General features: G+C 38.9%; 2 protein-coding genes across 11 annotated transcripts in view; one reads left to right on the top strand and one right to left on the bottom strand.

Moving 5' to 3' along the window:
• Positions 1-1,649, bottom strand: part of CEP170 (centrosomal protein 170) — a 92,241-nt gene extending 90,592 nt beyond the window's left edge. For all 8 annotated transcript variants that reach the window (XM_053938769.1, XM_053938771.1, XM_053938774.1 and 5 more), the window contains exon 1: positions 1,552-1,649. The gene's annotated coding sequence lies outside the window, so the exon portion shown is untranslated. The remainder of the gene's footprint in view (positions 1-1,551) is intronic.
• A 101-nt stretch (positions 1,650-1,750) lies between these two features.
• SDCCAG8 (SHH signaling and ciliogenesis regulator SDCCAG8) overlaps positions 1,751-21,854 on the top strand; it is a 104,045-nt gene continuing 83,941 nt past the window's right edge. For 2 of the 3 annotated variants that reach the window (XM_053937277.1, XM_053937276.1), the window contains exons 1-10: positions 1,847-2,378; positions 8,549-8,710; positions 8,818-8,900; positions 12,300-12,413; positions 12,817-12,942; positions 13,238-13,378; positions 14,743-14,807; positions 16,490-16,678; positions 18,660-18,798; positions 21,428-21,580. In XM_053937277.1, the coding sequence (XP_053793252.1) occupies positions 2,204-2,378; positions 8,549-8,710; positions 8,818-8,900; positions 12,300-12,413; positions 12,817-12,942; positions 13,238-13,378; positions 14,743-14,807; positions 16,490-16,678; positions 18,660-18,798; positions 21,428-21,580 (1,347 nt within the window). In that variant the 5' untranslated portion in view covers positions 1,847-2,203. The other variant, XM_053937279.1, reaches the window with a different exon arrangement.

Below are 21,854 nucleotides of genomic sequence, written 5' to 3'. Positions count from 1 at the left end.
TGCAGTGTTTAACTTTCTCCCCATTAAATAAAATTTAAAATTGAGGAGCTTCCATATCAGTAGAGTTTTGCAAGACAGACTGCTCAGCATCTGGACATAAAGTAATTCCCAGAGGAAATTAATCATAGAAAATCACAGCATATGTAATCATGTCTCTGTTCAGTTTGCAAAAACTGTCCCATCCCACATATCATTTTGCAGACGCAAGCCCAAGGCCAAGAACGCTATCACAAAGCCTTGAATGGCATTCCAAAGGAGAAAAGATGATCATCGCAGTGCTAGAACAGGCTTTATTCTTTCAAAGTGCTTAAATATTTTATGAGTACCTTTGCTTTCACAGGGAAGAAAATAATTTCCTCCAAGTGCAGATCAGTGGATGCTATCTAATCTCTTGTCACAATAATGCAATCCTTATGTATACACAACTCATCAGCATATCATCTACATCTCTTTTTTTTTCCCCCCATCAAGCCGCGAGCATTGATGGGCTAATTGTCGGCTTATGCTGAAAAAGTGCTCAGAACGCGGCCGCCGGCGCTGGCGGGCAGCGCACGCCGTGCCCACCAGGCTCCGGCTCGCACGGCCCCGCTGCCCGGCGGCCGCGGGGCGCGGGGGGCCCGGGGAGCGTCCCCGCCCCTCCCGCCCGCTTCCTCCGCTGCGACGCCGCTTTCTGCTCCAAAATCGCCATGGGGTTTTTGTTAGCGCAGTAACCCGTTCGTCCCCACGGCGGGCACACAAAGTGGGCCCGGGCTGCCCCTCGCCACTGGGGACAAAACCCCTGATTTCATGTTTTTCCAGGGAGGCACCTCGAAAAAGGAAAAGCTCACGCCTTCGGGAGGATATTTTCGGAAGCAGGGAACCTGACTCGTCGGGTGGAAATACGCAATATGAGAATAGGTGAAACCCGCAGATTTTCTCTATCACCCTTTCACAGAAGACATTATTTAAGGAGACGGGGAGAAACGCCGCATCCCAGACGAAGGGCGTCACTGATTTTTAAATCCGGAGAAACACGCTGCCTCCAGCCCCGGGGCAGGCAGCGAAAGAAGGTCACCCAAAAAAAAACCCTAAACCGCTGGAAACGTCTCCGCTGGAATCGCGGAAATCCGCCCGCGGGAGGGGAGGTTGCGCAGCCCCGGGGTTGGGTGGATGGGTGGGTGTGCCGGGGGCGCCCCGCGGGCGGAAAGGGTCAGGGAAATGCGGGCAGCGGGATCCAGCAGCACCAAATGCCAGACGTGGGATGCCGTCCGCGTCCCGCCTGAGGCAATGCCCCCTGGCACCGGCGATCCCCCCGCGTTGACGAGGGGAAAGGGAGGCGGGGGCGCGGAGTAAGCTACGGGCCCGGCGGGGACGGGGGAGGGGGAGCGGGCTGTGCCCAGACCGTGCTGCTTCCCCCTCCGCCGGCCGCAGCCCGCCCGGTCCCGGCGGGCGGGTACCTCCTGACACAATAGGCACCGGGCGGACCGCGGCGCGACCGCGGCCCCTCTCCCCGCCACGGCTCCCGGCCGACCCGCAGCCCGGGGCGGCGGCGGCAGCATCATCCTCACTCACCCCTCCGAGGAGGCTCGCGCGCCGGGGAGGGGCCGTCGCTAGCGGGTGCTCAGCGAGCCGGCATCCCGCGGGATGCGGAGCGAGGGCGGAGCGCTCGGTGTCCCTCTGGCAACGGCCCCGGCGTTATTCCCTGCACATAGCGGCGGCTAACGGCACCGCGGCACCGCGCCGCACTGCGCACGCGCCGGGGCCGAGCGGCGGCGGGGCCACGCCGCGCCTGCGCGGCCCGCAGACAATAGCGCTCCCCGAGCTGCGGGCGCTCCCCGCGCCGGCGATGGCGGGAGGTAAACGGCGCTTCCCGCCCCGATCCGCCCCGGCCGTGGCGGGACCGGCGCCGAGCCCGCTGCAGGCCCGAGGGCGTAGGCGGACGGGCTGTGCTGTGCGCAGGCGCGACTGCGGCCGCGATCCACAACAAAGGGGAGACGGGTTGCGGCGACCACCCTTTCCCGGTTGCAGGGGGTGGGCGGTGGGCGGGGACTCTGCCTCCGGCAGCGCGGTGCATGCCGGGACTTGTAGTCCTGGCGGCGGTATTCCCGCCATCGGGAAGCGCGACGGATTCCTGGCGTTGCTAGTGTCGGCTGCGGCGGCCGACGGCAACGGTCAGCCACCAGGAGCCGGAGGGATCCCCGCAGGTGGCTGCTTGGAGACCCCCATGCGGGAAGGTAGAACAGGTGGAACTGCTGTCCCCCAGCTTCGCCGCGGGGAGCCTCCGGTGCCGGGGGACAGCGCCGGCTGCTGCCCGGCAGCCAGCGGCGCCCTGATGCGGGCGCCCCGCGGGGAGCGCGCCCTGGAGGAGTCCCTGGAGCTGTACCAGAGGCGCCTCCGAGGTGAGCGGCACGGGCGCGGGGTGAGGGCGGGCCGCCCCAGCCGCCGCCCGGGTCTATGGCTGCCCCCGCCCCGAGGAGAGCCCCGGCCGGGCTGGGACGGGCGCGCAGCAGGGAAGTTGCGCCTGGTTGTCCCCACCCCCGGTCGCAGGCGCCGTTCTTGCTGTGACACGCGCTCGTGTCACCGTAACTCGGCTCGGGCAGGACCGCTGCTGCTTCGGGTGCGGTTTTGGTTCGTGTGAGCGTTTTGGCCATCCTTGAAGCAGCGGATTCTAGTCGTGGTAAAGATGAGGGTACAAATGGATTCTAATGAGAGTGGTTGTTTCCCATGTCATCGAGTGTTTTCATACCTGCCGCCTTGTCCAAGAAGCGTGGTGTATAGCCTGACAGAGAGCACCTGAATCTGTCAGCCGTGACACCTGGGCTTACCAGCCTTCAGACTGTCACTCACTGGGCAAAGTATATATCCGAATTCTGAAGAAAGCCAGTGGATAGTTTGTGGGTATGCGAACCGACTGGTGCGAAAAGTTGTGTTCTGAGCACAGCACCCCCACATGGCTTGTTGGGATGTTTCCTGTGCCATAGGAAACAACATTGCCAAAAAGAAGAAGAAAGAAACAAGGATAAAACGATGGAAACATTTTCAAATAGCTACTTGATTCTCAGGAAATACTTTTTTTACTTCCTTCTCAAAGGAGCATCAGTACCTTACATTAGCGATAGATTTCTTTTGTTCCACAAGATAGAACTTTGAGGAATAATTTCTGTTTACTTTCCTGTAGATGAAATGGGCATGGTAATGTTACTTGACACTTGCAGTTAACAGTTATGGCAGAACAGTTAGGATGACAAATATCAGGGCTGTTTAACTGTGTGTGAGGCTGTTAGAGCTCACCATATCTAATGGATACATTGGATGCATGTATTCTCTTCATACAACTGATTTTCGTTTTGCCTTTTTCTGACTGGATCCCCTTACACTGGATCCATTATATTTGTAAAATGTTTTCATAACCTGAATTTCTGGTGAACCTTTCCCCCTTACATTCTTGGAAACAAGAATTATCTTTTCATATGATGCCAAGGTAGTTTTGATTTCATACATCTCAGGGTGCCTCTCATGTAGAAATCAATATGGTGATGCACAAACAGCCCCAATACAGGGTGATATGTTCTGTTGTGTTTCTCAAAGAACCTCTTTATTTCTCAGCAATGTACAATTTTTAACTCCTTTGAGTTGTACAGCATTTTCCACATCATTACCACTTGTGTTAGGAATTCACTGTAGGACAAATAGGTCATCGTTACTCTCAAAGCTGTCAAATTTAATGCTTTACCTATTTCTCGTATATAGTTATACAGCTTGAGATTTTTCTCCCCATTGGGAGAACCCTGTCATCCAGGTTCTGCAATTTTAGGTGGCATGCTTTGGGCATTATTTGATGCTTTTGAAATAAAGCATTCTTAACCTGCCTGTAATGCTTGACATTATCTGGATGCAGGCTGAGCTCATGGCAACCCATGCTGGACACCAGAAGAATCACTTTGCAGCCTTACTCAGTGTGATGGAAGGGTGCTTAAGTTCTCAAAGAGCAACTGATTATTTCAGGGCAGTGTCCTTTGTTGCAAAGGGAAGTCCCTCAGAAGACAGGGAGCTGAGTGTTCAGAAAACCGAGTCTGGTGGCCAGAGGGCAGAAAGCTGGACCAAAAAAACCTGATTAAGACCTACCTGATCTTGGAGCTCAACAGAGAGGCTTTGATAAATAACAAAGGTTCTATAATGTAGCTTTTCCTGACCTTGTATAATGAAAGTCTTTAATGCTATGTGTAGTACTAAGTTAAGAAGGTGGTATTTGTACAGTTGGGGTTATTAGGTTACTGCGTAAACTTTCATATAATTGAGACAATTTCAAATGAACCTTAAAAACTTTAGGATATAATATTTCTAATAAAAAGTTCTTCTCAGGGGAGTAGAGGTATTTTGTAAATGACAATAAGTGGTGTGTTGCTGTATTCATATTAATAACTGAAAATTGACAGGCATAATGTGAATGTCCAATGGCCCTTTTACTGTACTACTGCCAAGAGCAGAGTGTGATGTCTTCCTGTGACTTTTTCCTTTTCTCCTAACAGCAGTAAATTGAGAAGGCTGTTTAGAGTCCAGTTCTTTTATTCTAGCATATTTCTGGTTTCTTGAACATAGAACTATTAGCTTATATTTTTTTTGTTGAGTTTCCTGCCTCTTGAGTAAAGAGCGCTCGCTCGTTGTTGGACCTGAGACAGTATAAGGAGCAAAGGAGGGGCAAACAATCCTTTTTAGGTACTGAGCCTGATACACTTGTCTACCTCAAGTCTGTCTTAGGGTATTGTGGAAATTACATTCTGTATTCCACTGCATTGCTGAGTGCAGTGTCCTACATAATTTCAGAGAATGGAGATGCAAATCCTAAGAGAAACAGATGACAAGATAAGACTTTTTGGAATAAAGTTTCATTTTTTGGCTGTTTTATGTGGTTCCAAAAATAATACAGGAGAGATGGGAAGTCAAAGCCATCTTAGGAGAAGTGAGTATGTGGCCCAGTTTCCATCACTGCGAGTTAGCTGTCACACTGAAGCAGCTTAGAAATACATTCTTAATGTTCTTTTGCTTAGGCTTTTTATTTTTATTTGGCAGGTGTTTCTAGGTATTCTTCTGATCATAAAATGTTCTTTTAAAGGTGGAGAATCTGCCACAAGGAACTTGGAAATGAGGTTTTCATGTGTGAGGGTTTCTAGAACTTAGGCAAATGCTTTATGCTCTGCAGGAAGGGCTGGTGTAGGAACTTGTAACAATGACTGGTGTAGCTGTGCTTTTAAAGATGATAGCTTAGTAAAAGTTATGCTGAAAACTACCTATTTCTCATATAAAAAGAGACCAAGAAACTAAATCAGAAGGATTCAATATTTTGGAACAGCTGACCTTTTCACACACCTTGGGATCTTTTGAGGCCTGACTGATGAACAGCCTGGTCTTGCTCATTGCTGCATGTAAAATCCTAGCAGCACAGGTAGTGATAGACAGGTTATTTTTAGTCTCAAAACTACCATATAGCGTGTTACTTCCATGGTAGCATACCTGTGCTTGGCAGCCAATAAAAATGGGATGAAAAGCTGGATGTCCGAATGGGAAGTAAAGTAAGTTCCAAGATGTTCTAAACACAAAAAACCCTATAACCAAATTCTCAGTTTCAGTATTTTTCAGCAATTACTTGACTGAAAAGATATATGGTATATTTTAGATTTTTAGCTGTCAATGGAAGCAAATGTTGATCTCATTTTGGACAGGAAAGTTTTCTTTAAATGACTATAATCTTTCTGCTTTCACTAGTGTGTCTAATTACCTGGTTTGTCAGTTACTGTTTCACAAAAATTCTACAGTGGTTTGCTTTGGGTTTTTTTAAGACTTAAAGAATCAGTGTGATTCCTTCTCTAATTTTCTAAGGTTGTTTGCTGATTGGGAACCATGAGATACCAGCAAGTGATGCTGTTCAATTTATAGCCAGTAACTAACTTCATGTTCTTGTAGGCATTATTAGAACTGGACTGTTAGGTTTGGGTGACAGACTTATGACAACTTTTTCATAGAGTTGCCATTTATTTTCTTCAGTTTATGCTGCTTAATGATTCTACCAGCTGGAGTTATTTTCCATGTCTTTCAGGCAATTCTGTTGTTTTGGATGATTGATTCTTTTGCTGTCAGAGTATTTTCTATGGCATTTCCGAGTCCATGACTGAGGTAGCTTTGGTGCTTTCATTTAAAGGAGTGCTCTTTTTAAAGAGTTCTGTGCAGTGCCTGAGAAAACATCTCTTGTTTGAGCAATGCTAAGCTAGTTCAGTGCCTTCTGGGTTTCCTGTTTTGACTTCAATGGCAAATTGTTCTTACACTGATTTTTTTTTTTTTAATGTATTGAGTTTGATCCATCAGATTTGGGTGCTAGCTTGTCATTTTTCATAATCATCTCAGATCCTTTAAACACTGAAAACCAAAGGGCTTAATAGTAAGTTTTTTTTTTTAAGTTTCAATCCACATGAGTCCAAATTCAATTATATTGTCAGCTGTTCCAATAGGAAATAGCACTTCAATGATGTTTTAGCATAGAACAGGAATACATGTTTGGATTTTATTTGTAGAGTCTTGTTAAGACATTGAAAAGACAAGCGCTGATTGATGTTGATATGCAAATCATAGTGCTGCATATGAGTAGGTTTTGCAGTATGTTTTCATTGAGGCTGTGTTTCTATAAAATGTACTATAACAGAAGTAGCTTAACTGAAACAGATTGAATTGGGGAGACTTAAAAATTAATTGCTTCTGAATTCATTAAAGATTAATCATGTTGTCTTTAAGCAGATGTTCTTTGTTGTCCTGTAGTTTGCATCCACAATGTTTTTTTAAATATCTTTCATATTTAAAAATAATATTTTTATATTGTAAGAAACAACATAGATAGTCCTTCCACTCCTTGGTGTATTGTCTTTTATCCTAATGCCCAAAATTATGTTCCTTACTCTGGAAATAAAAAGTACTGTAATGTACTTATTCCCTTTTAGGCATCCAGTTCAATTCTTACTGAAGTAAGTGTTGGATCTCTTGTATCTGGTGAATGTAAAGCCACACTATTGGGACCTTCTAATTCCCAGTTTCCCAGTGGTGTTTTGCCTAGGACAGCAACATTGGTAATTTGGAAAGAGGCAAGCTGTTAAGAAATTTAAGCAAATACTTGATGATACTTTCCAGAATGTGGTGACATTATTTCAGAGGCAGGAAAGTGTAGTCAAATAAAAACTGGCATCAGTGTGCCATTGGTAATGGTTTTAATGTGTTTCACTACTACTGGCCTACATGTTTATGGGAAAAGGGGACAGAGTGTAAGAAGATCTCTGTTATCTTTGTGGATGAAGTAATAGCTTGGAGTTCAGAAGCTGTAGTACTACAAAGAGAGAGTTCTGGGAAAACCAATATATATGGGCTTGGTTGGTTCTGATTTGGTTTGTCTTGTTTGTCCCTTGGCTAGGGAGCAAATACTGCTACTCTGGGGTTCTCTGGCAGACATCTACAGGGAGTGGGGAAATGAAAGAACTTTAATACTCTCAGATGACACAGCACATGACAACTTCAATGACATTGAACACTTCTTGGCAACATATGGTTGCAACATAGTTTGCTAAATATCTAAGCCATTGCATCACTGAGATACTTCTGCCATTTCTCAATTAGCTCTTCCGCCCTCGTAGCATCCTGGAATGCTCAAGAAAAGATGAAAAGCCTAAGTATGCCAAAAGTGCAATATTTGACCTTAACCCTTCTTTTTTGAGTCATTGCCTTGTAAATGGTATTTGGGTTTGTTGTACTGAATTTTGACTGTTTAAAATATGCTTATGATTTTTGTGAATTCAGCTGAAGCAAATAAAAAAATTAAGAAAGGAATATAAGGAAAAATATATTGAACATTAGATAAGACCTTTACTGCATCATCTGTCACTAAGTCAGTTCCTGAAAATATTATATTTATGTGGATAGAGGTTTTCTGTTGAGTTTGTTGGGTTTTTTTTCCTAGAATAGTGTATGTTGTTATTTTTCACACTGTTCAGAAGTCATTGGTCTTTATTGAATAACTGTTTTATGGTGGCTTGGTTTGCTGAATTATTACTTCCTTTACTCAGGTATTTGTATCATTGTGTGACATGTTGCTTTGTAATAAGGTGTGGTGGCATCACTAAAATGCAAAAACATTTTTCTTTGTTTCCAATCCTGCATATTGTAGAAAATGTAGCATGAGCTTTAGGTTTATTGAAAAGTAAGGAAGGTGCATATGCTAGGAAATATTTTAGGGTCAAGTATAGTGTTACTTGTGCTGCTGCAGAGTCCTAATATATTGAGGGGCTAAGATGCTATCTCTAGCTCTTCTCTGAAATATTAGTATTTAGTAAATATTTTGCAAGTATAGTTGGTTTTTTTTGGCTGTTTACATTAGATAATTGCTTCCAGTAGCTGAATTTAAGTCAAGTAGTCAAGCTAGACACATGCTGAATGCTTGTAATTCTCTCATATTTATCCTATGTAAAATACCAGCCAGTACATCTTTTCTTTTATGTTGTTTATTGTGGCTAATGATGTGGTTGGGTTTTTTTAGAACGTGCCAGTGAAAGCATCTCTCAACTGAAACATGCCTTGGCAAAAGGTGATGGCACTGGATTTGACCAGTCCTCTGTGGATGAGGGCAGTGACAATGCAGACAGGGACAATGATGACTGTGGGACTGCAGCCAGTCAGGAACTGCAGCACAGTCATGCAGGTAAGATAACTCTGAAAGCAAATGGTTTAAACATTGTTAGGAATTATACTGACTTCAATAAAAAAAGTATTTATTTATTGGTTATAATGGTTTTTATCTCTTCCTAGTTAACCAACTTAAAATTTTGTTGCAACACCAAGAAAGAATGGAAAGTGAAGAGTCTCCCTCAAGAAGGAAGAATTCATTCCAGGTGTGTTTCTTCTGGTTTCATTTGTGTTGTTTGATGGCATGCATGTTGATTTTTAGTATAAAGAGAAAAAAAGAAACATTGAATCATTTTTACAATCTTAAATATGGGAGCTTCCTGAGGCTATGACCAGAACCAGAACATCCTTATGACCATAATGGAAAAAAAAGGAATCTATAATACAGGGTTTATATTTTTCTCCTCTTTTTGTTGACCATGTAGTGTTTTGAAAACACTTGGGATAGACAACAAGGAAAAATTTCTGAAAAAGCAGCCTCTTTTTTCCTTTGACTGTACCTTAAGGATTCTCAGTGTCCTTCTTATGCTTTAACTATGCTTTTTCTTGAAAGAGTTAGAGGTGTTAATGCAAAAATAGGTTTTGTAGTTCTCTGCCAAAATGCAGTGGTCTCTGTCAAAGTTTGTTTACTCCCTTACAAGGGCTTCTCAGATGCTGCTTTACTGAAGCAGAAGTGCACCACAGTACGTGTGATGCACCATTCAGTTACAGAGCAGCTGAGAGTTGCTAGAATCTCCACACAAAAATAATTCAAAGGCACTGTTGCAGTTTTATCTTTTGATGGCCTACACTGAATATTTTTGCTTTATACTAAGCAAGACAAGCAGCTCTTTGCTGTCAAAGTTAACAGCAGAATAATCTAAAACCTGTATTCCTGCTGTGTTGCTTTCAGCCTGTGTAATGAGCATAGCTCTGCTGTCCTGACATTAAGGAATTTTATTTAAAGTTAACTTTTTTGAGTGTTCCAAGATCCACGGGTTTAGTACAGTTGTCCTGCCAGGTATTTTGCCTCATAATGGCATAGGAAAGAGCGTTTTGTAGCTCAAGGGATTGATCATTGGTTGACTTTGAATCAGTATTGACCTGAATCAGTATCAATATGTCTTTAGCCTTGGAAGGGAGGAAAAGAATCCTTTATTCCATCTTTGGTGGAGTTTTCTACTCATATTGGGAAGTTCTACTAGAGTGGAGAATTTAGAAAATGGAATACTTGTATCTAAGAAACTTGGGAAAGTGCTTTCAAGGAGTGGATCAAAGGAATGAGGAATAAACAGAGAAAAAATGGGAATTTACTGTATTGGTACAGAATTTTTTCTTCTTGAAGTTTCCAGTGAGAGACATTCTGTGAAGTGGTGGCTTTATTCTCCTTTGCAGCTGTCCTCCATCTGCTTGAGGATATGAAAGTGTTCTGAAGGCAGACCACGTGTAAAGCTCAAAAAAATGTTGAACTGCAAAAGTGCACACACACCAAAAATAAGCCCTAGCCCTCATAAAATATGAGCTTGTCCGGTGATTTACTGGACACTGCAGAAATGCTTCTTGTATAAGAAGAATCCAATTTCTCAAAGGTCAAGGAAAGGCAACTTAGATTATGAGTAACCTTAACCTTTTGCTTTGAGTGATGCTGAAATACCTGATGACTGCTGAATAGTAAATGACTGCAGGATCTACAGCAAAGTACGACATTTCACAAAAACTATACACTTTAGTAACCCTTGCCACACTTCATACGTATAAATAATATTGTTGCAACAAGATTGCCTTTTCTTGCCCATAGATTAAAGTTGCAATAGACATCAAATGATTAAATGCTTTCTTTGATTACACCCATATAGTTGGGCAGAAATTTTCCTTTCGCTCTATGCTTCATCACCTGAGGTCAAGGCCCAGCAAGATTGCTTCATATAACAACTGCAGTTCTGTGAGCTGGGTTTTGGCTAACCTAGCTGCACCCAACCTCTGTTCCTGACACTGATGTTATACCTGGAGATGTGATGGATTCCTGTTGTCTCCTGGCAGTTTATAGGGTGGCAGAGTTTCTCTAGTTCTGTGGTTTAGATGCTTGAGTTTCAAGACATTCTGGAAAAGTACAAGGTGGCCCAATTATTTGTGATGTTGGCAAAACTGTCACTGTGTTGAATGCTGGCTTCTAGAGCAACTAAGCATTTATAATTTATAAATCCTTTTCAATATTAATTACTTGAAGGTGAACAGCATTTCCAAGACTCAGGAATAATTGTTTGGTAATTCATACTGATCAGATGTGTCTTTCAGTTCTGATTTTAATATTTGGCCAGATTTAAACTCATGCGTCTCGTGACCTCTATTCTTTCATCCTGTTACACATTATATTGTAAGAACATTAATTTAAAAATCCCAAATCAATTTATAATCAATTTATAGCAATTATGTTGTTAAAAAGGTAAAAAAAAGTCACAGAGGTCCTCTGCTCTTTTTGTGTTGGGAAAATATGCTACCTTTTATTTTCTTTTTAGTGAAAAATTCCTTAGCACTATTGTTTACATTATAGTGATGTTTCTCAGTTCAAACATTAGTGAAAAATAATTTGAATAGAAACGGAGTTCTTCCACATTTTCTAACACAGCTGTGGTGTAATCTTGTCAGGGAGGCAGCTGGAAGTCTCAGCTGCAAGGTGTTCATTACGTTTTCAGAGAAGAGAGATGGATGAATAGGAGCCAGAGAAACAGATGACTTACAAATATTATCAAGGCTATATTATATATAATTTAACAAGTGTGGTTCCTTTTTTGTTTTAATTTATAAAGTAGTTAGGATTAAGAATTTAAATCAAAATTAATTCTGAGTCAATAGAACATGGGGCTTATGTCTACTGAGGTAGGCAGAATATGTGGCAAATTTGGAATTCCTTCTCTAAAGGGATGTTTTTTCAGATGGTTCTGGATAGCCTCTGTTTGTCTCTGCAATTCTGGTTCCAGATATCTCAAGAGTGTCCCCCTCTTTAAAACAGCCAATACTTATATTTGGTATAATTGAACTGTAAGGTTTTTGTTGCTAGAAACTTTTACCTCATCCTAATTTAAGGGTTATACCTTTATAAGGATTGGTCAAGGAATTTTAATGCATTGTTGGCAGAACCTGTACATAAGATAACTAGTAGATGTAATGGCCATTATTAGCTTGGTTTGCTTTTTTTTATTTTCGTGGGGGTTTTGTTCAGTTTTGGTTTGAGTTTTTTTGTTTTGTTTTGCTTTGTTTTTTTTTGAATGGTGAATATTTGAAAAGTAATGTTTAAAAACAAGGATGTAGGTTTACGACTCTTTGATCTCTTTTAGATTTCAATTATATTTAGGAAATATATCATGGAGTATTTTTGCACAAAAAGGTATGTTTGTGACCCAAAATCATCGGTGTTAGAATTATGTGAGTTTCAAAAATAGGGATATGCGTAAAGATACTTGTTTTCCTTCAGAAGTGAACTAGTGTTAATGGAGAAGACTCCAGAAGACTTTGTACATTTTGAAGCCTTACCAGAAAACTGTAGGTTGTATTCTGTGTGCAAGCAAGATCTTACTGCAATAATGGAAAATCAGAACATAACACATGTTGTTCTTTACTTCCTTCAGAAGCCCCCAGAAGCTGTGCCTGCAGACCTACCAGCCCTTTCCGATCTTGTTCCTATAATCACTGATCAGTCACAGTACATTAAACATTTGGAAGCAGAAGTGAAATTTTACAAGGTATCAGATAACTTATTTGACCTAATAAAACTTTGGTCCTCCAAATGTGAAGAACTGCATTAAAAGCAGCTTACATTTAGACTTGAGACTGATTGCTGTGATGACCAAAACTGAGCCAAATGCAGTTCAGTAGATCCTTTACCCTGTGTCTTGGTATCTGGTATTTAAGGGTCTTTAAAGACATTTTTACATCCTATCACAAATACAAATAAGCATTTTTTAAAAGAAGTTTTATAGCAGTTTAAGCTGCAAAAATACAAAATCTTTCTTTTGAGTATTCTTAGTCTCTCTAAAAGGCTTAAAATATTTGAAAATGTTTGTCTAGACTCTTGGTCTCAAGATGCATTTCAATATTGATAGCCATCTTAAGGAGTCTTTTAAATGCAATTCCTTCATCCTATAGGAGGAGTTGTGTGGGGTGAAAGATCAGGAACAGGCAGTTTTACTTGAAAATGAGGAACTCCATCAGAAGCTGAAATTCTTAACTGCAGAATACATGTTGAGAGAACAAACTCTACATGATGCCTCAGTAAGTTTTTATTTTTTGTTGCTTTAATCAGTGCTCCAGGATCTGGCCAGATTATTTTTGTGGAAGGGTATACAAATGGTTGTCTGCAAATGGAATTTTAGTCAAAATTTAATGAGAATTTGTAAACATAGATTTCCTTGGATAACATCATTATTGTAGGTCGCTAACCTAATTAACTTGTTTATTGGTTCTTGTATTCTACTGAAGATTATAAGACTCAATACTTATGTAAGTACATTTGTTTACAAAACCATCCTGCATGATCATAACTGAAGCATTAATACTTTTATTTTAGGCAAATAATCAGAAATCCTGGCCTGTAGGTGGTAAAGACTGTAGCACACACCAGCCTGTCACCTCATCACTGGCACATAACAAAGATCAGGCTTTTGTTGCAGCAGCTTCTGGAGACAAAGCCAGATGGCCCGTAGAGTTGGTTGGTATTACCTTTCTTCAGAGTCCTACCTTTGCAAAATTGTTCAGTACTGTTGTTGTTGTTGTTCCAGTTCTGATGATCAGCTTTTAACAGACACAGAAGTTTTAGTTGACTGAACCTTAATCTGAGCTCAAATTTTATTCTCTTAAACATTATCTTCTCATTATACCCTAATTAATATTATTGCACAGTTAGACACAGGTGGGAGGTTGTATCTGCAGATGATGACTTCCCAGAGATAATACTTGTTTAAAGATGATGGCTTCACTGTACTTTGGAGATTCTTAGGAGTAACACAGCACTCAAGCAGGTGGAAACTAGCTGGTGTAATTTATGTAGTCCTCCACACAAGCTCTTTTCATAATGGGTTGTTCTGCTTCTGGAGCAGTACAGGCTCAGTAAAGTACAAAAGTAGTTTTGTGCAATCTGCTTTCCCTTAGATGAATTATACACTTTGTGCTTTTAGAGATACAGAAGAGTCCTAGTAATTTAGTGATGATGTTGTCTCCTCCTGTATTTTTAGTTTCAGAGGATATTAATTTTCCTTTTGCTCTGAAGTAGTGGAGTAGTTTTGCTATCTTTTGGGAAAAAAATTGGCTAATTGAAAAGTGTTGATATATTTTATCCATGTACATTTGTGTACTGTGGAATTTATATGGTACTTTAATTCTTTAATTATGTGGGGTTTTGGGTTTTTTTCATGGAACTATATAGTTTTGGTTTTTTTGTGCTAGTATTTTAGAACTGAAGACCTCAGTGATCGCTGATCCCTGCAGTTGTTTGGAAGTTATTTTTTACAGTAAATGCTCTTTTCTTCATCTGCTACATTTAAATCAGAAGAAGCATGTTGATTGTAACTTCATTCTAAGTGTCATAGTGAGCTAAATTTGTAGTGCTTTATCTGGTTTGTTATCATCATTGTATTTAACATGGGTGTGGTTGATTCATATACCTACTTCTTCACCAGGTAATCAGAGTACCTCAGTGTATTATATATAAATAGGCTGTGTTCTCGAAGTTCTTATAATTATTGTATTAATGTCTTCTGACTTGTGAGAGAGCAAGAGCAAACTTGAGACATGATTATCAGTTTCTGTGAATCATTGTAGAGAACTGAGGAATACAGTTGGAATTGAAACAATTTACCATATGAGGATCTGGCAAAAAACCTTATTAGAAACAAAAAAATGGGAGGGTTGTTCACTTTTTAGACTCACAGAAAAGTTAAATATTTAGGTTTCTCTGCCACTTGTATTTAAACAGGTTTATGTCCTTAGGGGAAAAGAATGTGGGCAAAGTCTAGGTTTATTTGTTAAGACTGTTATGAAGAAAGCAACACATATCTTCTCCCATCTTTTCTAAAGGAGAATCTAAAACTTCTTTATCAAGAAAAAGTCAATATCCTTGATGCTCAAATACAGTCTCTAAGGTAAAGTGAATTTTTTTTTCTTAAAATAATCCTGAATAAATTGTCACTGCATAATAGCATGAACCAATCTTAATCTGAATTTAACTAAGAGAATGTCTGAATGTTGTGTCTTCTGATAGTATCCCTGAAAACTGGTTTTCTATTAAGTTCTCTTAAATATAGACGTAGCAAAACTGAATGTACTGCTACTTTGTGGAAACAGTAGCAATATAAAACATCGTCTCTTTTTTTACCCTCTTTCCCCTAAGAAAGCTCATGTAAGGTAGACCACTCAAAGAAAAAAGAGAAATTAAAATTTTAACTTGTGTGACAACTTCCATAATTAATTACTTTTTACTACTGTTAAATTATGTTTTTCCCTAAATAAATTGTGGTTTCATATATTTGAAAATGCTAGACTGTTCTGTGTGTAAAAAGAGTTATTGGTAGTGAGAAAAGTTAAAAGAATGCTCTCTGCACTGGTGAAACCTGCACCATGCAAAGCCAGTTGTCTTAGTGAATGTAAAGGAGGATCTTTAAATTTGGCTGTATAATCCATTTTTTTTCCCTCTCTTTGGCTCAAGTATTATATTTATTCAAAATAATTATTGGGGGCTGTCTCAGAAATTCCTCAAGTATGTTATTCAGCCTCTGATTTCTCCTAAGAGGTATGCAAACAGGAAGTCCTGCAAAACTAAGTCTTACTGAGAAATTATATGGCTTTCTGTGAGACTATCTTCCCTTTTAACTTCAAGGATGAATGTACACAGGTCTTGCTGATTTCTGTCCAAAACTTTCCAATAGGTTTGTTGCACCACGACTATCTAAGAATATATGCAGAGCAAATTCTGTTCAGGTTATAGTGGGTTATATGTAATAGACCAAGTACTAAAATTGGAAAAAGTGCACAGAAGATTTTCCAGATGGAAATAAGAATGCACATAGTGTATATATCATGTGCACAGTAAATCCAATGCAACCAGAATGTGTCAGACTTCCTGTGTGTGTGCTGCCCAGATGGCCTGCATAACAAACCCAAAGCTTTGGATTCATTGCACAATTTGTCAAATTGATCTATATGTGCACAGTGTGCGTTTGTCTGGAACTTCCTGATGTTAACATTCCTATTGCTTGCGATCTCCCCAGCCTGACACATGCTTGGAAATTCTGGAGAAAATTCTTCAGAGCACCTGGTAAAAATTTTGGAGACAAGTAAAAAACTTAGCCTGTTTTTCTGCACATGTGTTTGACCTCAGGTTGTGTATATTGCTGGATCTGAGTGACTGTGCTGATCCTTGTCTAGGGAGTAGAGAATAAACATGAAGTTAGTGATATTATTAATAAAAGCAACAGAAATTTGTTAGAGTATTGAAATATTTATGCAGCTAATTTTCTTTGCTAATAATGAATATTATTAGACAAAATGTAAGCCTACAGGTTTTTCATCTAATAAATTTCTGTTTAACATCAACAAGGGGATGAAGAAATAAATTAACACAGTATTGTTTTGTCTATTAGTAATTTTGATTGGGCAGTTCAGCTGTTATTTCTCTGTTAAAGTCTTCCTTATCCTTATTGAAATGTGTAAAATATTGTTCATTACAGGGATTCTTACAGTTCTCTTTACATAACATTTGTATTTATATATTGTATATGAATATGACTTGTAGAAATATATAATTTCACCAATTTCTTCTTTCTAGAAAAGACCTTTCAGAATCTCAGAAGACATGCAAAGATTTGGAAGGAAGGCTGAAACACCAGAAGTCACTGTTTGCAGCCAGAAATTCTAGCCAGGTTGGTGGTCTGTGCCTGAACTGTGCCCAGCACGAGGCCATTCTTGCACAGACTCACTGCAATGTCCACGTGCAGACCATCGAGAGGCTGACGAGGTAAGTAGGGGGGTATGTATTTGTGTTGGAAGTATGGCTGTGCATTTCTGGAACAATACACTCCCAAGCTGGAGTCATAATGCTGAAATCATTGAATGTAGGTCTCAACCACTTCAAAATCCACAATAGCTTTGCTACTTATTTCAAGTGGGAAAGAGTTTTAGTTGTTATAATGAAATTGATACCTTGGGCTGATCAGATAATGAGACAATTTACAATCTGTTTCCTGTACTTTTTGTGCAAACAAGTCCTTCACTCTGTCAGCACAAATATTGTGCAAGTCCATGTATTTTGATTGATTATTTCTTGCAAAAGTTCATTATAATTATGTAGCTGGAAGTTTTCTCTGGCTCCACTTTATTCTCTTTACCTATGAGGAACTTTTCAAATACATCAACAATAGATCATGTGCTTGGGGTAGGATGCATTTCCTACCCCAAGCACTTGAAGTAGTTCCTCCCTGACTACAATAAGACAGGGAAAAGAAGTTCCATTGGCTAAAAATAAGTTAAATTATTTGTTGAAACCTTTTTTTTATGTAAAAATTGTAGCTGTTATTTAAAGATTTTTTTTTTTAATCACAGCTATATAGGCTGAATATATATAATTCAGGGATCCCAACATTAAATTCTTTTTCATAAGGAATTCTGCCAGTCAATTCATCTTCAAAAAAACTCTCCCTTTCAAATTGCTAGTAATAATGATAGGATACTGCAACTTTCTCAAAATTTATTAAACAGCCATCTATTTATTGTCAGATATGTGAAGCTTCTTAGAATTTCTGAAGTATTAGAATGAGCCTGAGATGGAATAATGGGTCAATTAGAAGCAGGGAGACTGTAGGGACATAGAACATATAAGTACTTGGTCAAGTGGGCACTATCTCTATGCACTAGATGATTATTGCCAGGATTTATGTATTTTTTTCTATTAGCGCATCCAAAAATTTTCTGGCAAAGCTCTATTGCTGAGAAGTCATGTTTCCAAATCTACTTTTGTAACAAAAGTAATTATTTGTCACAGATGTTGGAAAAGGTGAACAAACTGTAAATCAGTACATTCTTGTCCTCTTATATTAAAGTGAGCTTGAAATAAAAGATTTGAACTGACCTCTTTATCTATCTTAAACCATTATTTCATTTGGAGGTTTAAAAAAATCTAAAAGCTACCTCTACTTGTGGTGCAGTTTATTAAAAACAAGGGTATTTCAGTTGGAATTTTCAAAGGAACTTTATCCAATTCAAAAATGAAATGAAATTTCAAAGTATGACTGCTAGGTCTCTGGCAAATACATAAAAATATTACCATTTTACACAACATTAAGAACACAGCAGTCTTCAGACTTGAGCTGCACCTAAACCACAGGCAAAGATATAACTTAATTTAAAAGCTTTTAACATATCATAATAATAAAAGGTGAAGTTAAGTATTATAGTTATACCAACTCTGCTTTACCATTTAGTACAGAATTTAGTGTCTTAGTGAAAAGTTGTAGAATCCAGGTGTCCTATTGTTTGGCTTAGTTCCAGTTTGCAGCAAATGGTTTAGATTGTCATTTGATGTACTTAGAGATTACTTGTTGAACCTAACCCTTCCTTTTTATTATTTTTCCCTCTTTTACATTTAATCAGAGTGTAATTCTATATTGCCTTTATTTTATTATTTGCATGGATCCCCATTTTATGTTAACAGAATGGGCTTGGCTCCTGTACATTAATGACTTGAGATCTGCTCTCTTTACTGGCAGTTTCTCTAATGGTCCATCCTTCTAAAATAAGGGACTGGTTGTCAAGCAAATGATATTTTCAGTATCTGCCAAGCTTGCAGTATGCAGTCTTTCACTCATGAGTTTTAGTCTTGCTTGCTTACCACCCTAAAGTCTTGTCTGTATGTATTTTATATTTGGTATACATGTTGTTTGGGTTTTTTCCTCTTACAAAAAGAAATGGAAGTAGTATCTGGTGTTTTTTTTAATATGCAGAGAAAGAGATGACTTGATGGATGCACTTGTTTCAGTGAGACAAAGCATAAAAGAGATGCAGCAAAGAGAATCTAATGCTTGTAAGCAAGTTGAACATGCTGTGCAAATGGCAGAAGAGGCCAATTTTGAAAAAACAAAGGTAAATCCATCATGAAATTAGAGCTTTTTAGTGTTAAGATCTAAGGCAAATGTTAATTAGTTTTCATGCTAATGAGAGAATATGTGCATAAGACCTTTGTCTTATGCATTAATCATATTAATCTACATTAATATGATGTAGATTTAAAACAACTGCACCGTGTGACTGTTTCTGAGCAGTAATATGAATTCTGAATTCAAGTTATTAAATTCTCATCAATACTATGAGAAGTGGTGCATTTTTAATTGATGTACTTTCACAGCTAGGTGATATAAATTGAGTTGTAGAATTTTCAAAGATATTCATGATATGTAAGAGGATAATTTTAACATCACATTTCTGACTTACTCTGGAAAGAACAGTTGAAATGCTTACAAACAGTTATTTTTTGCCTCAGATGAGAGCAGTGCAAGAACTGATTGACTATCAGAGTTCTTTGAAGATGAGAAGTCTTGTCTAATGCTAAGCTTGTCTAAGCTTCTGTTGTTATGTAAATACTAATTATAAAGCCAGTTTTGATCTAATGCTTGTGTTAGCCCTAGTTCTGTACACAATCAACCTATCTTCACCTAAATTATTTCCTTGATAGTTACTGACATCTACTGTACTATTAGTGAATTACCGTGGAATTGAGAGAGGGGTGCTCTGGTTTGGTTTTTGTAACTAAATGCAAACAAGATTGATATAATTGTTCTATTGATAAAATTGGTGTTATTTATCCAGTGCTGTAAGAGAAGAGTGTGTGCTTGTAGGGTTGTGTGAAGTGCTACTTGTTTGTCTTCAAGGCTGAATAGCAGTCTGGGTTTTTTTCATACTCCAAAACTATTTTAATAGGAAGGAACAGGAAAAAAATTTTTACTTATACTGCATTAATTTCACCTTTTTACAAGTACTGGTATACCTCTTGGTAAGTACAAACCATCCTTTTTTCCCCCCAGTCCTATTCTGCTCTTAAGTGCTGTTTTTCTTGATAACTAGCACGGAATCTCATATAACAGTTCAGGTAACAAAAGTGAGAATTTAACACATTAAGCTTTCAAATACTATAATTACAATTTCATCAGCTGTTGTCCCAAAGTCTAACCTCAGGTGCTTATCATTTAAAACTGCCATTTCTTTTTGTCTTTTGGTTGTCTCTAGTTTTTGGCTTCTTGCTTATTGCATAGAGCAGGAAGGAGATATGTTAAGTTTAAATAGTTGAAGTAAAATCAGGAATTTATTTTTGACACAAATTTCATAAAAGAATAATTGTTTAAACAATTGTGTAGTCAGAACAGTGGAGCTAACAAAAGACACATTTCTTCTTGAAATGCAACTAATACAACTACTTTCTTCTAGAGTGCATTGGTTTAGATGTCTACCAAGCTACAGCAGTTTTATGCAGGCAATTGTTTGCTGAAGTTGATGATTCTTTCCTACAGAAAAGGATTCAATGCCATAACCACAGTAGACTTACAATAGGAAAGGGACCCTGAAGAGGGTCCCACAGAATTGCCATAAAACTAACGGCGACTGATAGAGCATTCTCTAAAAAACATGGCTTAACTTATGAACGGTCAAAAGCCAAAAAAATTGAACACAGGGGATTGGCTTTGAGTGAAAGAAAAATAAGCAGTTAAAAAAATTAATTGGAAAATAAAGGATAATAAGTTAGAATTCCTAAAGGGAGGTTACTCTAGCTTCTTTGAAACAGAATATGCTGGATAGCAGTAGAATGTTGAGATTAAATCTAGTTTATTTGTAGGCTAGCAAAGCTCTCTTCAGGGTGATTTGAATACTTGGATTTACATGTAATAGAGTAGTGTATTTCTCATTTAAACTGACAATAACACTCAAATTCTACACTTTGGCAGAGATAGAGCAGCATAAATAGATAAATATCTTCTTTTTTCTCCAGCATTTTTAGAAGATAGTGAGGACAGTGTTTTGAGAGTGTTCCTGAACTTATGTTTCTTCTTTTTTGATAGAAAACACATATATAACCCTGTGTTTTAGCACCTGAAATTAAGCAGTACTTTATGAGGTATTTAGTATAATGAATTTTTGACAAACCTGAAACTTGTCAAACTTTTTCTTTGTATCTTTACTAACTGCTTTCAGATTTCTTAGCGTTCTGCACTCAGTAATTCACTTTAGGAGGGGACTAAGTGGAAGTGCATACATTTTTTAAATTATTTATTGATTTTTTAATTATTAATTTTTCTTTAGGTCTTTAGACAGTAACCACTGTATTGGCAAAGAGTCAAATACTAGAGGCTGATTCTTGTGATGTGCGTTCAGGATTTTCAAATTTTAAATGTAAGGCAAATAATCATAGTTTTAGAAGAACAACTACTTATTTGGCAAATACACACAGAAAAATGCTTCCATCTCTGCCATGATTCCTAAAAGCAATTAAATTTCTCAGTTACATTAGGGCATGTATATACAAACATATACATCTGTTTTTATTTTGTTTGTCCTATTCTAGATGTTAACACTGTAGGATATGTATAAGCATCATAATAACTGCATTTAAAAAAAAAGACATTTCTAATAGCAAACTGTTTTCTTTGAAGGAATTAGATAAATACCATGTTTGTTTAAATATTTTAGGTTTCTTTCACTTAAGCAAATTGGGGTTTTCTAGGCTCTAGTCCACTGTGAACAACTGAAAAGTGAGATGGAACGACAGAAGAATTATCTTGAAAAAGAGTTGGCTGCCCAGCTACGTAAGAGGGCTGATGAAAAAGAAGCACTGCGGCGAGAAATGAAGAAGGAAAGGGAGGACTTGGAAGCAATGGTATGAGTTGGCTCTTTCTCTGTTTGTGTATTACAATGAGTGTATCATCCTCTTTAAACTTCATTTACTTGTCTTTTATTTTTAGTTTTGGGTGTGAGAGCTCTGTCACCTCTACCATTTCTTTAAAGCAGTGGTAGATAAGTGATGTTTTGAGTTTGAATAACTGGAGTTTGCTGGTGTCACTGGACACATACTAGGTTGTTGATGTTATGCATTTATTTTAATTTGCATAATATTTTTAATGTGTCAGATTAAGAAGGGGTTAAGTAATATG

The sequence above is a fragment of the Vidua chalybeata genome, chromosome 3 (genome assembly GCF_026979565.1).
Source record: "Vidua chalybeata isolate OUT-0048 chromosome 3, bVidCha1 merged haplotype, whole genome shotgun sequence".
Lineage (NCBI taxonomy): Eukaryota > Metazoa > Chordata > Aves > Passeriformes > Viduidae > Vidua > Vidua chalybeata.
The sequence above is the reverse complement of the archived record's forward strand: the minus strand, read 5'-3'. Positions and strand labels throughout refer to the sequence as shown.